The 16,345-nt window shown below is 35.8% G+C and overlaps 1 protein-coding gene across 1 annotated transcript in view; it reads right to left on the reverse strand.

The window, feature by feature from the left end:
- LOC137234942 (nuclear factor 1 X-type-like) overlaps positions 1-16,345 on the reverse strand; it is a 2,160,399-nt gene that overhangs the window by 384,832 nt on the left and 1,759,222 nt on the right. Inside the window, exon 6 of the mRNA XM_067758242.1 lies at positions 616-711. Coding sequence (XP_067614343.1) covers positions 616-711 — 96 coding nt within the window. The remainder of the gene's footprint in view (positions 1-615; positions 712-16,345) is intronic.

The following is a 16,345-nucleotide window of genomic DNA, read 5'->3' on the forward strand; positions in this document are numbered from 1 at the left end:
TATCTTTATTTTTTAATTGAACCATTAATTCAAAATGCAACAACAAATTACTATTTTTAAACAATGCAACCTGTGTGAAACAAGGTCCGGGTTGCTAGTCTATATATGTATAAAAGAAGGTGGTGTTAGTTACACTGTTTTTAACTCAAAAACGGATGAACTGATTTGGATGAAAATTGGTGGGGAGGTAGCTTAGAGCTAGGAGACGGACATAGTGAACTTTTTACCCCGTTCTGGCTAGGGTCTTGAGATCAAAACGTGGACCTGGTTAATCCTGGGATGTGTTGCACGCACTTTGGCGGAAAATTCATTTATAATATGTGCCCGTTCTTTGATTTAAGTAGTTAACGGCATAATTTTGGGAAGCATTCGTCACTGTAAAAGTTTGTCACGGGCCACCGTACTGTCTTAAATAGACCTCACATATATTTCATCACGGTCTAATTATTTTAAAATAATTGGTAAGGAAGAATTTAAAAAAATATGGTACTGAACTTTGCAACTTCAGTTTTTATTTAGAGACATAGTCCTAAATAATAGCTTTCCTGTAAAATTTTAAAATTTAGATACCATGAATGGACCAAATATGAAGTAATGCTTCTAAACGTTACCTACCCTTCGAAAGTCTCCATAATTCCTTGGATGAAAAAACGCCAGTAGCCAATATTGTATCATTGCATACCACTCCATTGTAAGAGTTATGGCTCGAACCTATACAAATGAAGAAAATTGCAGTTTATAATTTTATAATTTATATAAAAGGCACGGGAAGGGGTGGGGGAGTGGGTTTGGCGTAGTTACAAAATAATAACAACCTATTCATTCGGATTTTAATAAAATAAATAAGTAAATGTTAATTTGATACTTCAATTAATATTCAGAGATAGACAGAATAACTCAGTCCCTCTGAGCCTCCAATTGCATTAAACTTTCGCATCAAAAATGTAAGAACACATCGAATGCCTAATATAAAGCCACAATATTTTTTGAAGGATTTTTTATTACTACTGTTAACTATTTATCAATTTCATATTCTCTACTACTTCGCAGGCATGAAGCTTTGAAATAAAGTATCTTAAATCCTATTTTTGCTAGAATAGGGGATTGGGTTGTCTAAAATAAATGTCAGCATTCGATGTTGAAACTTACGGATGCATTATAATCTAGCCATCAAGGGGACTGTATTTATCGAATTTCTCCAAAACATTCTACAAGGTATCTCACAGCTTATTGCTACGAAAGTTATCTTCGCTTGGATTTCACTCCACGTTCTTCAATGTGTTGTGTTCCTACCTATTGAATAGGTGCTGTATGATATCAATCGAAGGTGTATCATCCAAGCTTTTTACTGCCACCTCTGGCGTACTCCAAGGGAGTATCCTCTTCTTTTCATTTTTTTTATTAATGATATTGGCAGTTGTTTCAACTCGTCAGAGATCTTACTCTATGGTGAAGACCTGAAAGTCTACTCAATTAAAACTTTTGAAGATGTATAGTGTCTACTAGGAGCCATAAATAGAAGAACACTCTGGTGAGTGATAATCAAGTGCTATCATATTACTTTCGCAAAACTCCAAAATACCTTACCAACGACTTACAATATCTCATGTGCTCCTCTTCAATCAAGGACCTTGGGATCATCTTCAACTCCTCGTTCTGGTTCAGAACCATATTAATTACATTATCTCTAGTGCGTATGCCTCTCTCGGTTTCTTAAGGTGTAACAGCATCAATTTTTCAGATCCATATACCCTGAAATTGCGTTATTCGTCGTTTGTACGCCCTCAAACTTTAATATGCGGCCTTAATTTGGAGGGCGTACAATCCGTCCGTCCATAAACACGATAACTTGAGTAATTTTGAGGAATCTCGATGAAATTTGGTGTGTAGGTTCCTGGGCACTCATCTCAGATTGCTGTTTAAAATTAACGAAATCAGATTATAACCACGCCCACTTTTTCTATATCGAAAATTTCGAAAAACCGAAAAATGCGATAATTCATTACCAAAGACGGATAGAGCGATCAAACTTGGTAGGTGGGTTGACCTTATGACGCAGAATAGAAAATTAGTAAAATTTTGGGCAAGAGGCGTGGCACCACCCACATTTAAAAGAAGGTAATTTAAAAGTTTTGCAAGCTGTAATTTGGCATTAGTTAAAGATATCATGATGAAATTTGGCAGGAACGGTACTCCTATTACTATATGTGTGACAAATAAAAATTAGCAAAATCGGATGACGAACACGCCCACTTTAAAAAAAAAAATTTTAAGCCAAATTTTAACAAAAGATTTAATATTTTTACAGTATATAAGTAAATTATGCCAAAATTCAACTCCAGTAATGATATGGTGCAACAAAATACCAAAAATAAAAAAAGGACGTGTGGCACTCGGGGACTGCCGCGGTAAAGCTATTGCATATTGTGAAATTATGCAACATTTGTTTTCGTTGATATTAATTCAATTTTTGTCTTTGATATTGATTCAAGTTAACCTTTTTAAGCGTGGTGACCGATAAGAAAACAAATTTTTTACTTTTATTGAATAAATGAGAAGTTAATATTTAACTTTCACTTTAACTTTAACTTTATTTTTAACTTTAACTTTCACTTTAACTTTAACTTAAACTTTAACTTTTTTTTAACTTTAACTTTAACATCCACTTTAACTTCAACTTTAACTTTAGCTTTAACTTTAACTTTAACTTTAACTTCAACTTTAAATTTAACTTTAACTTTAACCTTAACTATAACGTTAACTTTAATTTTGACTTTAACTTTCACTTTAACTTTAACTTTAACTTTAACTTTAACTTTAACTTTAACTTTAACCTTAACTTTATCTTTAACTTTAACTTTAACTTTAACTTTAGTGTAACTTTAACTTTAACTTTAACTTTAACCTTATCTCTAATTTTAACTTTAACTTTAATTTTAACTTTAACTTTAACTTTAACTTTGACTTTAACTTTAACTTTAACTTTAACCTTAACATTCACTTTAACTTTAACTTTAACTTTAACTTTAACTTTAACTTTAATTTCTACTTTTACTTTAACTTTAACTTTAACTTTAACTTTAACTCTAACTTTAACTTTAACTTAAATTTATTTTTAACTTTAACTTTCGCTTTAACTTTAACATTCACTTTCCCCACCATATGGAAGACAGCACGACTAGTTCTCATTCCAAAATGGAAAGGAGATCCCAACTCTCCATCATCCTACCGTCCCCTATGTATGTTGGACACAGCAGGGAAATTGATGGAGAGTCTCCTTAAGCAACGCCTCACCAGAGCGTTACAGGACGCCGGAGGACTGTCGCCCAGACAGCATGGTTTTCGGAGGTGGCACTCCACAATCGATGCCATAGCAGAAGTTGTAGACGCAGTCAAGAAAGCCGAGACAGCGTGCCACAGAGCAAGACCTATAGTGTTGCTGGTCACGCTGGACGTCAAAAACGCTTTTAACTCAGCTAGGTGGGAGGACATGCTTGAGGCACTAGAAAGCACTTTCAAAGTACCGCAATATTTGTTAGAAATTTTAAGGGACTACCTAAGAGAGAGGTACTTAATATATGAAAGTACTCACGGTCAAAAAAAGGTAAAAATAACAGGTGGAGCAGCCCAGGGTTCGGTACTAGGTCCCGATCTCTGGAATATAACTTACGACAGTCTTCTTCGATTAGACATGCCAGAAAGCACCTTCCTCGTTGCATTTACAGACGACGTGGCAGCTGTGATAACAGCACCAAGCTGCGAGCTGGCACAGCTAAAATTAAACCAGGTCATGCGTAATGTAAATAGGTGGATGGCTGAGCACGGTCTCCAGTTAGCAACAGCCAAAACGGAGATCGTCATCCTCACAAAGAGACGTATTCCCACTACCAGGAACATGATGGTTGGGGACCAGCCAATAGAAACACTCGCTTCAACGAAATATCTGGGAGTGAGGTTAGACAGCAAACTCAACTTCTCGGATCACATACGAGGGGCCTGCGAAAGAGCTGCGCGCATAATAGCGTAGTTGAGTAGATTAATGGCAAACACAGGTGGCCCAAAGCCATGCACAAGGAAGTTGCTTGCATCAGCCTCGAATTCTATACTCTTATATGGTGCAGAAATCTGGGCGGACGCAATGAAATACCGGAAGAACCGAGTCGCCCTCACCTCGGTCCAACGCAGAGGGGCGCTGCGAATATCTTCGGCTTACCGCACGGTATCAGCTGAAGCTGTCCTGGTCGTTGCGGGAACCATACCGATATATCTTCTCGTTGAGGAAAGAAAAACAATATATGACAACGGATCGCAAGCAAGTAGGGCTGCTGTTGCCATGCAGGCGCGTGAAGAATCGATCCGATGTTGGCAAGATCAGTGGAGCAACAGCATCGTAGGAAAGTGGACTAGGAAACTAATCCCTGAACTGAATCCATGGTTGAAGCGACCGCACGGAGAGGTAGACTTTTACCTGACCCAGTTTCTAACGGGACATGGTTACTTCCGCAAATACCTACACAGAATGGGTAAAGTTGATAGCCCGAGCTGCCTGTACTGTGGGGAAATAGACGATGTACGCCACACCTTCTTCGAATGCAGGCACTTCTCCCATCAGCGAAGGAGGGTAGAAGAGGTACTTGGCGACCTATCCCCGGGCAGTGTCATTAATAACATGACCTGTCGAAGAGACAAATGGGATACGGTCAGCACATATGTGAGACATATACTTACCAGTAAACGAGAAGACGGATGCCTAGCCCATTAGCGTGAGAGTAGCCATAGAGCTCACGTAGCGCGCACCTGCACCCGAAGTAATGCTAAACGCGGTCCCAGGTACGGGGATTTGCGCGGGCCGTGGGAGGTTAGGTTTTAGTGGGTAGGCCTTCATGGAAGAAGGGAGTCCTACACTCGGAGAGTCTCGCAGTGAGGCTTAAATATCCCGGTCAGTGCATAAAGCATTTCCTCCTTCCACGAAACACAAAAAAAAAAAAAAAAAAATAAATAAAAACATTCACTTTAACTTTAACTTTAACGTTAACTTTAACTTTAACTTTAAATTTTACTTCAACTTTAAATTTAACTTTAACCTTAACTTTAACTTTGACTTTAACTTTAACTTTAACTTTAACTTTAACTTTAAACTTAACTTTAACTTTAACTTTAACTTTAATTTTAAATTTAACTTTAACTTCCACTTTAACTTTAACTTTATTTTTAACTTTAAATTTAACTTTCGCTTTAACTTTAACATACACTTTAACTTTAACTTTAGCTTTAACTTTAACTTTTAACTTTAACTTTAACTTTTACTTTAACTTTAATTTTAACTTTAACTTTAACTTTAATTTTAACTTTAACTTTCACTTTAACTTCCACTTTAACTTTAACTTCCACTTTAACTTTAACTTTCGCTTTAACTTTAACATTCACTTTAACTTTAACTTTAACTTTATGTTTAACTTTAACTTTAACTTTAACTTTAACATTAACTTTAACTTTAACCTTAACTTTAACTTTAACTTTAACTTTAACCTTAACTTTAACTTTCACTTTAACTTTAACTTTAACTTTATTTTTAACTTTAACACTCACTTTAACTTTAACTTTATGATCCGGGGTGGGCGTGAACTTAGCACCTGCTAACAACCAACCTAATATAAACACACGCAAGTAATTTCTGTCAAAAATGTCTCATGCACATACAACTTGTGTGAGAGCAACTCAAATTGAATTTGCTGCGTGAAAACCTAACTCGATTTCCAATTTTTGTTCTGCGTGACATTTAAATTTGACGTTTGCACACATGCTTTACATTGTCGCAACGCATGCTTATTTGAGTTAGGGGAAAAAACGCCGGTTGTTTGCGTGCGCTAAAAAACGCAGTGCGGTTTTATTAGGTTGGCTTGTAAGCGACCATATGTGTATACGATAAGCGATAGCACAATGGCTACTTCGTGTAAATCAACGACAGCTCTTTTAGTTTGATTTCGATGGTCGTACGGTGAGGAAGTGTCGCACGCGCGCTTGAAACAGAGTACCAAAGATTGCGTGTGACACGTGTTCAACGTTCAAGCATTGAAATCAAACTAAATAAATAATTGATTTTGCTTTCGTGCTCGCTACGCGTTCGTGTTTACTAACACATTCTCAATTTGGTAACCTGCCCACCGCTGATTATGATAGAGATCCAATTTTATGTATTTGGCCTGTTGCTATTAATTACCTTAAATCTATAGCTGGAGACATTGGTGCTTTATCGGTAACCGTATCGGTAACCTTTTAACAGCTGATTCGACCAACCTTATGAGAATCAATGCAATCGATTATTGGTGCCGCTAAGGTCGTAACCGTATCGTAGCCAACCAATTGGGTTTTGGTCTACCGTAGTAACGATAAACAGCTGATTACGTTAGGGATACGGATACAGCGATACGACATACGGCACCAATGACTCCGGCTTATGGAATCAATTTAGGATGGACCTCACCAATTCCAAGATGGTCTCCACTCTTGACAATGTAGTGAATAAAAGGAGAAAAATGGCTAATGTTCAAGGACGTGGGTTTGCTTGGTTTCAAAATGCCCCTTTTATACTCAGATGTAGAAATTTCCAATTGTATAAATATGGGTATGTGCAGTGGTCTATGATACTGGTTTCAGCAACTTAGTGCTGGAAATTTACGAAAATGACCAGTTTTATTTGTAAAATAAAACTTAAAAAAAGGACGTGTGGCACTCGGGGATTGCCACGGTAAAGCTATTGCATATTATCAACTTATGCAATTATAATATTTATGCAACATTTTGTTTTCTTTGATATTAATACAAGTTTTGTCTTTGATATTAGTTCAAGTCAAAATTTTTAAGCGTGGTGACCGATAAGAAAACAAATGTTTTACTTTTATTGAATAAATGAGAAGTTAATATTGGTAAACAATTTTTATTATTATCTTACAAGATATGTACATACATAGGTTATTCAGTAACATTTATAATGGAAATTATAGGTTTATGGTAAGTGAAATAGGAAACATACGTTTGAGACTTGATATCCTCTAAATATCTTGAAAATACCGCGTCAATGGTGCTCACTTGTCAACCGCTCTGATTTTTTATCAGCGAAATTTATGTTGAAATCGCCGGGAGTGGAAATTTATTAGCGTTTGTACCAAGTATTTTTGCCCCTTCTACAGAGTACTCCAGTAAAGTGCGATGAATAAAATGCTCTACCTCGTCGTTGCTATCAAGACAATGTGTAGACCATTTCTAAGTTTGCATAAGCACGCACAAATATCTCCAACAAATGAGCACCTAAAATTAACATTGCTAACGTGTGCAATATTTATTTCAATATACGGAGTAATAATATTAGTAACGTTATTGTTATCTTGTTTGAATTGAACAATACATTTGAAATTAGGTATTTCAATCGGATTATCACGCATCATGCAAGTTTCGGTAAGAAGTAAGACATTTATTTGTTTCGTAACTTAATCTTGTAAATCGTATTTGTGACTATTTAGACTTTGGCAATTGCAAGTAATTATTGAAATGACATTTCTATTACTAATGACATCTAGGACACTTTGAGCTATCGTCTGAACACTATTTAAAGACAGTCTTTTGAATTCTTGCAACAAATATGCAGTCGATGCAGCTTGCTTTCGATTATGATAAAACTTAAATGCGGCATTATCGTTTTTTGTCGTGATATACAATTTTTCAATATTTGTCACCCGAGAGAGCGCAACATAAACGAGTTCCTGAGAATGTGCTTTACTATACTAATATACTATTTCGTCAAAAGTTCAACCTTGCGACTTATGTATAGTTAGAGCAAGAGATGAAACTAATGGAAAATGTTTGCGTTTGGCTAAACATTTTCTATCCGGTGTTAATGAAATATTTGCTGTTCGTAATTCAATGGGTGCCAGCTACAGCGCAGTAGTGAAGATAAATGTACACTAAAGACAACAACCAATATTCGCATAAATAGATCAAATATTATGCAATCAGCCTGTTGCTAGCACCGAAACTTTTGCTGTTATTAACATATGTTATTCCATGATTTTATGTACATATATCAGTTACGGTTCTTTTGATTCAGTCGCCACGCTCAAAGCCCGCGATAAAATCTATGCAATAGCTTAAAATCAAAGGGAACAACTATGTACGTAATTACTGTACTAAGTTCAACAGCAACAAAGGCAATTATTTACAGCGCGTGTGTGTTTGTTGGTGTGAACATCTAGCATGCAGGTCATCTGGCATCTGTTGGTTACCAGTGCCATCTACAGCGCAGTAGTGAAGATAAATGTACACCAAAGACAACAACCAATATTCGCATAAATAGATCCAATTTAAGTAATCAGCCTGTTGCTAGCACCGAAACTTTTGCTGTTATTAACAGATGGTTTTCCATGATTTTATGTACATATGTATATCAGTTACGGTTCTTTTGATTCAGTCGTCACGCTCAAAGCCCCCGATAAAATCTATGCAATAGCTTAAAATCAAAGGGAACAACTATGTACGTAATTAATGTACTAATTTCAACAGCAACAAAGGCAATTATGTACAGCGCGTGTGTGTTTGTTGGTGTGCATCATCTAGCATGCAGTTCATCTGGCATCGGGTGGTTACCAGTGCCATCTACAGCGCAGTAGTGAAGATAAATATACACCAAAACAACAACCAATATCCGCATAAATAGATCCAATTTTACGTAATCAGCCTGTTGCTAACACCGAAACTTTTTCGAACCTTTTTTGACAAATATCAGTTACGGTTTTTATTGATTTCGTCGCCAAGCCCGCGATAAAATCTATGCAATAGCTTAAAACAAATAACTTTTTGTACGATATTCCTTGCCTTTTTTCGTTGAAACGGTTGGATTGAAACCAAACATTGAACGCTCAATGTTTAGTTTCGATTGTTCAGTCTATGATCACAATATCTTACAGACTAGATACAAAAATTAATAAAATGTTTTAAAACAAAATATAACAGCCAACAAATATTTAAATAACAAATATAACAGTAAACATAAATAGAAGATAATGTCAAATTAAGAAATATTAATAGCTGACTTGAAGGAGTCTCTGGACAAAGAGAAATCAATATTTACAACCGTTATTTATTTTTTTATTTATTTTTATAGTTATATCTATGAACTGCATATACAATTTTTTTTTAAACCTATTGTCATTACATGATTTGATATCATTAGGTAGCTCCTTATAGCATTTTAATCCCTTATAGTACAAGCTACGTTTATCTGCTACGGTTTTATAAGCAGGTCGATTGAAGTTATTTTTGCTTCGAGTATTTACAGAATGCATATCTTTTACATATTTGATGTTACTCTTTAAGTACGCAGGCAAATTACCGTCTATTATAAATTTCATAGTAAAATATAAAAGTCGCTGTCTAAAGCTTAGGCAATTTAGAGCAGAGAGCATGGTTTTGATAGGTGTGTCATAGCGTTTTTTGGTATGAATCTCATAGCTCGATTCTGTTGCTTTTGTAGCTTGTATATCGGACTATCTCGCAATATGAAAAATATAGCCGGGCAGTAAATAAAATGTCGTTCGATTATTGATCTGTAAACCATTACCTTGTATTTCTTATTAAAATATTTGCAGGTTCTTTGTGTAAAATATATTTTTTTAGCTATTTTTCCTATTGAAATTGAGTTTATCATCTATTTCTATTCCCAAATATTTGTTGGTGTTGACTTTTTCGATTAGTTCGTGGTTAATATTTAAATTTTCCAGGTCGCTATTACGGAAATTTCGTCTGGGAATGACGATTAATTTGGTTTTGTTGACAATAAATTTAAGTCTGTTCACGCATAACCAATCATAAACACTATTTAGATCTACTTGCAACTTAGTATATATTTCAGTTATATTGTCTCCACTCAGCCTCAGTAGTGTATCATCCGCGAAGAATTGAATATCACATTACTTTATGGAGTTAGTTATATCATTGATATAAACGTTGAACATTATTGGTGCCAGCACCGATCCTTGCGGAAGGCCAACTGGTACCTCTCTTTTCTCCGATAAGGATTTTCCAACTATTGTTCTTTGATTTCTATTAATGAGGAAATCTTCAAACCATTTTGATTCATTACCAGCGACACCTAGGTTGGCTAGCTTATTAGTACCTTTTGGTCTATCGTCTCAAATGCACGTTTTAAAACTAAAAATACCGCTATTATATCTTTATTCCTACTTAAATCTTCTTTCCAGTTCGCTATAAAATTCAAAGCGCTTTTCTTTTGGAAACCAGATTGATGGTTTATAATAATTTCTCTATCTTCTAAGTATTTTACAAGCTGGTTTTTTACGACTGTTTCTAGAATTTTCTCGTCACTTTGTAACGTATTAATGGGTCAGATCTCATCCACTCTAATGGTATTTTTAACCTTTTCTATCGGCACTACTACGGAAGATTTCCATAAATTTGGAACTAAACCTGTTTCTAAGCTTTCATTAACAACTTGAGCGTAAAAAAACCCCTGTATCGGTTATGGAGGCTTTAATAACTTCGAAAAGGAGCTTTTTCCCTCCAATTTTGTTTTTGAACTTGCTAACTATTTGAAGTACGTCAGTTGTAGAAACTTTTTGCAACTTAAAAATATTGGTGCCATTTTCCACCCTTAGAATACTATTATAATTAACGGAGATAACCGGGATATGCAGGCTGATCTCCAATATACTGTCAATAAAGTAATCATTTAACGACTGCGCTATTTCACTTTCCAGATTATATAGTTGGTCGTTTATTATTAACTTCATAATGACATTATTTTCTTGAGCCATGCTAATGCAATTCTTTAAGTTTTTCCACATGGCCTTGCTATCACCAACATTACAATCGATTTTGTGTTCCATATACTTCGCTTTTTTAATCTTAATTAGCCGCTTATATTTACGTTTTATAGCGATATATTCATTCCATTCCCCAGTTGTTATAGCGACTCTGCAAAGATCTAGTTTATGCTCGTTCAAATTTGAAAGTTCAAAATCATACCACTTGTTCATAAGCTTAACACTGACTTCTTTAGAGTATGTCAGTGTGGCCATTGCATTAGACAGGGTATTATGTAGCAAGGTAGCTTTATTTTCGATACTCAAGTTTTCAAAGTCAGTGTAGTTTAACTGTCATAATTGGTTAATAAGACTGTCACATGTATAATTTTCCCAAGAAATTATCATTTTCGTAGTTCTCATTTGAAGTAATGTATCTAACTTGATTTTTAATTTAAACGCCATTATGAAATTCGTATGTAAAATCACCCCCTGATTTCGAAAATTGAGTTCATATTTGATTCTATGGTACCGTTTTTGAGATATTTGCAATTTACCGTATTCGAAAAAACCAAAAAGATGGCTCCCCTTAATTACGTATATCTCAAGCAATTGCAAATAAGTTTACAGAATCGGAAAGACGATAAAATTTGCTATAAATGCATCATACATTGTTTTTTGCTCAACCATATAGTTTTCGAGATATTAGCTCATCATTTCAGATTTTTGTTTTTTTTATGAAAAAATATGAAAAAAATTACTTTTGCGAGGGCAGCATTCCAAAACCACAACTTTTTTCCAAATATTTTTTATTTACGTAAAGCTCTGTCTAATTAGAAAAAAAAGATAAGCTATCATCGAAGAAAATCGATGCAAAACTACGTAAGTTATAAGCGATCAAATAAAAATACCCAGGTTGCGCAACTTCAATGTATGTATACATACATATTTTAAAGGTATAAAGTGCAAATGGGATATTATTCGGATAAACGAATAATACCATAACAATGAAAAAAAAAAAAAACAAAAAAAAAAAAAAATACCATAAAAACTATAACGTTAACTTTAATTTTGACTTTAACTTTCACTTTAACTTTAACTTTAACTTTAACTTTAACTTTAACCTTAACTTTATCTTTAACTTTAACTTTAACTTTAACTTTAACTTTAACTTTAGTGTAACTTTAACTTTAACTTTAACTTTAACTTTAACCTTATCTCTAATTTTAACTTTAACTTTAATTTTAACTTTAACTTTAACTTTAACTTTGACTTTAACTTTAACTTTAACTTTAACCTTAACATTCACTTTAACTTTAACTTTAACTTTAACTTTAACTTTAACTTTAACTTTAATTTCTACTTTTACTTTAACTTTAACTTTAACTCTAACTTTAACTTTAACTTAAATTTATTTTTAACTTTAACTTTCGCTTTAACTTTAACATTCACTTTCCCCACCATATGGAAGACAGCACGACTAGTTCTCATTCCAAAATGGAAAGGAGATCCCAACTCTCCATCATCCTACCGTCCCCTATGTATGTTGGACACAGCAGGGAAATTGATGGAGAGTCTCCTTAAGCAACGCCTCACCAGAGCGTTACAGGACGCCGGAGGACTGACAGCATGGTTTTCGGAGGGGGCACTCCACAATCGATGCCATAGCAGAAGTTGTAGACGCAGTCAAGAAAGCCGAGACAGCGTGCCACAGAGCAAGACCTATAGTGTTGCTGGTCACGCTGGACGTCAAAAACGCTTTTAACTCAGCTAGGTGGGAGGACATGCTTGAGGCACTAGAAAGCACTTTCAAAGTACCGCAATATTTGTTAGAAATTTTAAGGGACTACCTAAGAGAGAGGTACTTAATATATGAAAGTACTCACGGTCAAAAAAAGGTAAAAATAACAGGTGGAGCAGCCCAGGGTTCGGCACTAGGTCCCGATCTCTGGAATATAACTTACGACAGTCTTCTTCGATTAGACATGCCAGAAAGCACCTTCCTCGTTGCATTTGCAGACGACGTGGCAGCTGTGATAACAGCACCAAGCTGCGAGCTGGCACAGCTAAAATTAAACCAGGTCATGCGTAATGTAAATAGGTGGATGGCTGAGCACGGTCTCCAGTTAGCAACAGCCAAAACGGAGATCGTCATCCTCACAAAGAGACGTATTCCCACTACCAGGAACATGATGGTTGGGGACCAGCCAATAGAAACACTCGCTTCAACGAAATATCTGGGAGTGAGGTTAGACAGCAAACTCAACTTCTCGGATCACATACGAGGGGCCTGCGAAAGAGCTGCGCGCATAATAGCGCAGTTGAGTAGATTAATGGCAAACACAGGTGGCCCAAAGCCATGCACAAGGAAGTTGCTTGCATCAGCCTCGGATTCTATACTCTTATATGGTGCAGAAATCTGGGCGGACGCAATGAAATACCGGAAGAACCGAGTCGCCCTCACCTCGGTCCAACGCAGAGGGGCGCTGCGAATATCTTCGGCTTACGGCACGGTATCAGCTGAAGCTGTCCTGGTCATTGCGGGAACCATACCGATATATCTTCTCGTTGAGGAAAGAAAAACAATATATGACAACGGATCGCAAGCAAGTAGGGCTGCTGTTGCCATGCAGGCGCGTGAAGAATCGATCCGATGTTGGCAAGATCAGTGGAGCAACAGCATCGTAGCAACTTTAACTTTATGATCCGGGGTGGGCGTGAACTTAGCACCTGCTAACAACCAACCTAATATAAACACACGCAAGTAATTTCTGTCAAAAATGTCTCATGCACATACAACTTGTGTGAGAGCAACTCAAATTGAATTTGCTGCGTGAAAACCTAACTCGATTTCCAATTTTTGTTCTGTGTGACATTTAGATTTGACGTTTGCACACATGCTTTACATTGTCGCAACGCATGCTTATTTGAGTTAGGGGAAAAAACGCCGGTTGTTTGCGTGCGCTAAAAAAACGCAGTGCGGTTTTATTAGGTTGGTTTGTAAGCGACCATATGTGTATACGGTAAGCGATAGCACAATGGCTACTTCGTGTAAATCAACGACAGCTCTTTTAGTTTGATTTCGATGGTCGTACGGTGAGGAAGTGTCGCACGCGCGCTTGAAACAGAGTACCAAAGATTGCGTGTGACACGTGTTCAACGTTCAAGCATTGAAATCAAACTAAATAAATAATTGATTTTGCTTTCGTGCTCGCTACGCGTTCGTGTTTACTAACACATTCTCAATTTGGTAACCTGCCCACCGCTGATTATGATAGAGATCCAATTTTATGTATTTGGCCTGTTGCTATTAATTACCTTAAATCTATAGCTGGAGACATTGGTGCTTTATCGGTAACCGTATCGGTAACCTTTTAACAGCTGATTCGACCAACCTTATGAGAATCAATGCAATCGATTATTGGTGCCGCTAAGGTCGTAACCGTATCGTAGCCAACCAATTGGGTTTTGGTCTACCGTCGTAACGATAAACAGCTGATTACGTTAGGGATACGGATACAGCGATACGACATACGGCACCAATGACTCCGGCTTATGGAATCAATTTAGGATGGACCTCACCAATTCCAAGATGGTCTCCACTCTTGACAATGTAGTGAATAAAAGGAGAAAAATGGCTAATGTTCAAGGATGTGGGTTTGCTTGGTTTCAAAATGCACCTTTTTACTCAGATGTAGAAATTTCCAATTGTATAAATATGGGTATGTGCAGTGGTCTATGATACTGGTTTCAGCAACTTAGTGCTGGAAATTTACGAAAATGACCAGTTTTATTTGTAAAATAAAACTTAAAAAAAGGACGTGTGGCACTCGGGGATTGCCACGGTAAAGCTATTGCATATTATCAACTTATGCAATTATAATATTTATGCAACATTTTGTTTTCTTTGATATTAATACAAGTTTTGTCTTTGATATTAGTTCAAGTCAAAATTTTTAAGCGTGGTGACCGATAAGAAAACAAATGTTTTACTTTTATTGAATAAATGAGAAGTTAATATTGGTAAACAATTTTTATTATTATCTTACAAGATATGTACATACATAGGTTATTCAGTAACATTTATAATGGAAATTATAGGTTTATGGTAAGTGAAATAGGAAACATACGTTTGAGACTTGATATCCTCTAAATATCTTGAAAATACCGCGTCAATGGTGCTCACTTGTCAACCGCTCTGATTTTTTATCAGCGAAATTTATGTTGAAATCGCCGGGAGTGGAAATTTATTAGCGTTTGTACCAAGTATTTTTGCCCCTTCTACAGAGTACTCCAGTAAAGTGCGATGAATAAAATGCTCTACCTCGTCGTTGCTATCAAGACAATGTGTAGACCATTTCTAAGTTTGCATAAGCACGCACAAATATCTCCAACAAATGAGCACCTAAAATTAACATTGCTAACGTGTGCAATATTTATTTCAATATACGGAGTAATAATATTAGTAACGTTATTGTTATCTTGTTTGAATTGAACAATACATTTGAAATTAGGTATTTCAATCGGATTATCACGCATCATGCAAGTTTCGGTAAGAAGTAAGACATTTATTTGTCTCGTAACTTAATCTTGTAAATCGTATTTGTGACTATTTAGACTTTGGCAATTGCAAGTAATTATTGAAATTACATTTCTATTACTAATGACATCTAGGACACTTTGAGCTATCGTCTGAACACTATTTAAAGACAGTCTTTTGAATTCTTGCAACAAATATGCAGTCGATGCAGCTTGCTTTCGATTATGATAAAACTTAAATGCGGCATTATCGTTTTTTGTCGTGATATACAATTTTTCAATATTTGTCACCCGAGAGAGCGCAACATAAACGAGTTCCTGAGAATGTGCTTTACTATACTAATATACTATTTCGTCAAAAGTTCAACCTTGCGACTTATGTATAGTTAGAGCAAGAGATGAAACTAATGGAAAATGTTTGCGTTTGGCTAAACATTTTCTATCCGGTGTTAATGAAATATTTGCTGTTCGTAATTCAATGGGTGCCAGCTACAGCGCAGTAGTGAAGATAAATGTACACTAAAGACAACAACCAATATTCGCATAAATAGATCAAATATTATGCAATCAGCCTGTTGCTAACACCGAAACTTTTGCTGTTATTAACATATGTTATTCCATGATTTTATGTACATATATCAGTTACGGTTCTTTTGATTCAGTCGCCACGCTCAAAGCCCGCGATAAAATCTATGCAATAGCTTAAAATCAAAGGGAACAACTATGTACGTAATTACTGTACTAAGTTCAACAGCAACAAAGGCAATTATTTACAGCGCGTGTGTGTTTGTTGGTGTGAACATTTAGCATGCAGGTCATCTGGCATCTGTTGGTTACCAGTGCCATCTACAGCGCAGTAGTCAAGATAAATGTACACCAAAGACAACAACCAATATTCGCATAAATAGATCCAATTTAAGTAATCAGCCTGTTGCTAGCACCGAAACTTTTGCTGTTATTAACAGATGGTTTTCCATGATTTTATGTACATA

Source organism: Eurosta solidaginis, chromosome X (assembly GCF_040869045.1).
Source record: "Eurosta solidaginis isolate ZX-2024a chromosome X, ASM4086904v1, whole genome shotgun sequence".
Taxonomy (NCBI): domain Eukaryota; kingdom Metazoa; phylum Arthropoda; class Insecta; order Diptera; family Tephritidae; genus Eurosta; species Eurosta solidaginis.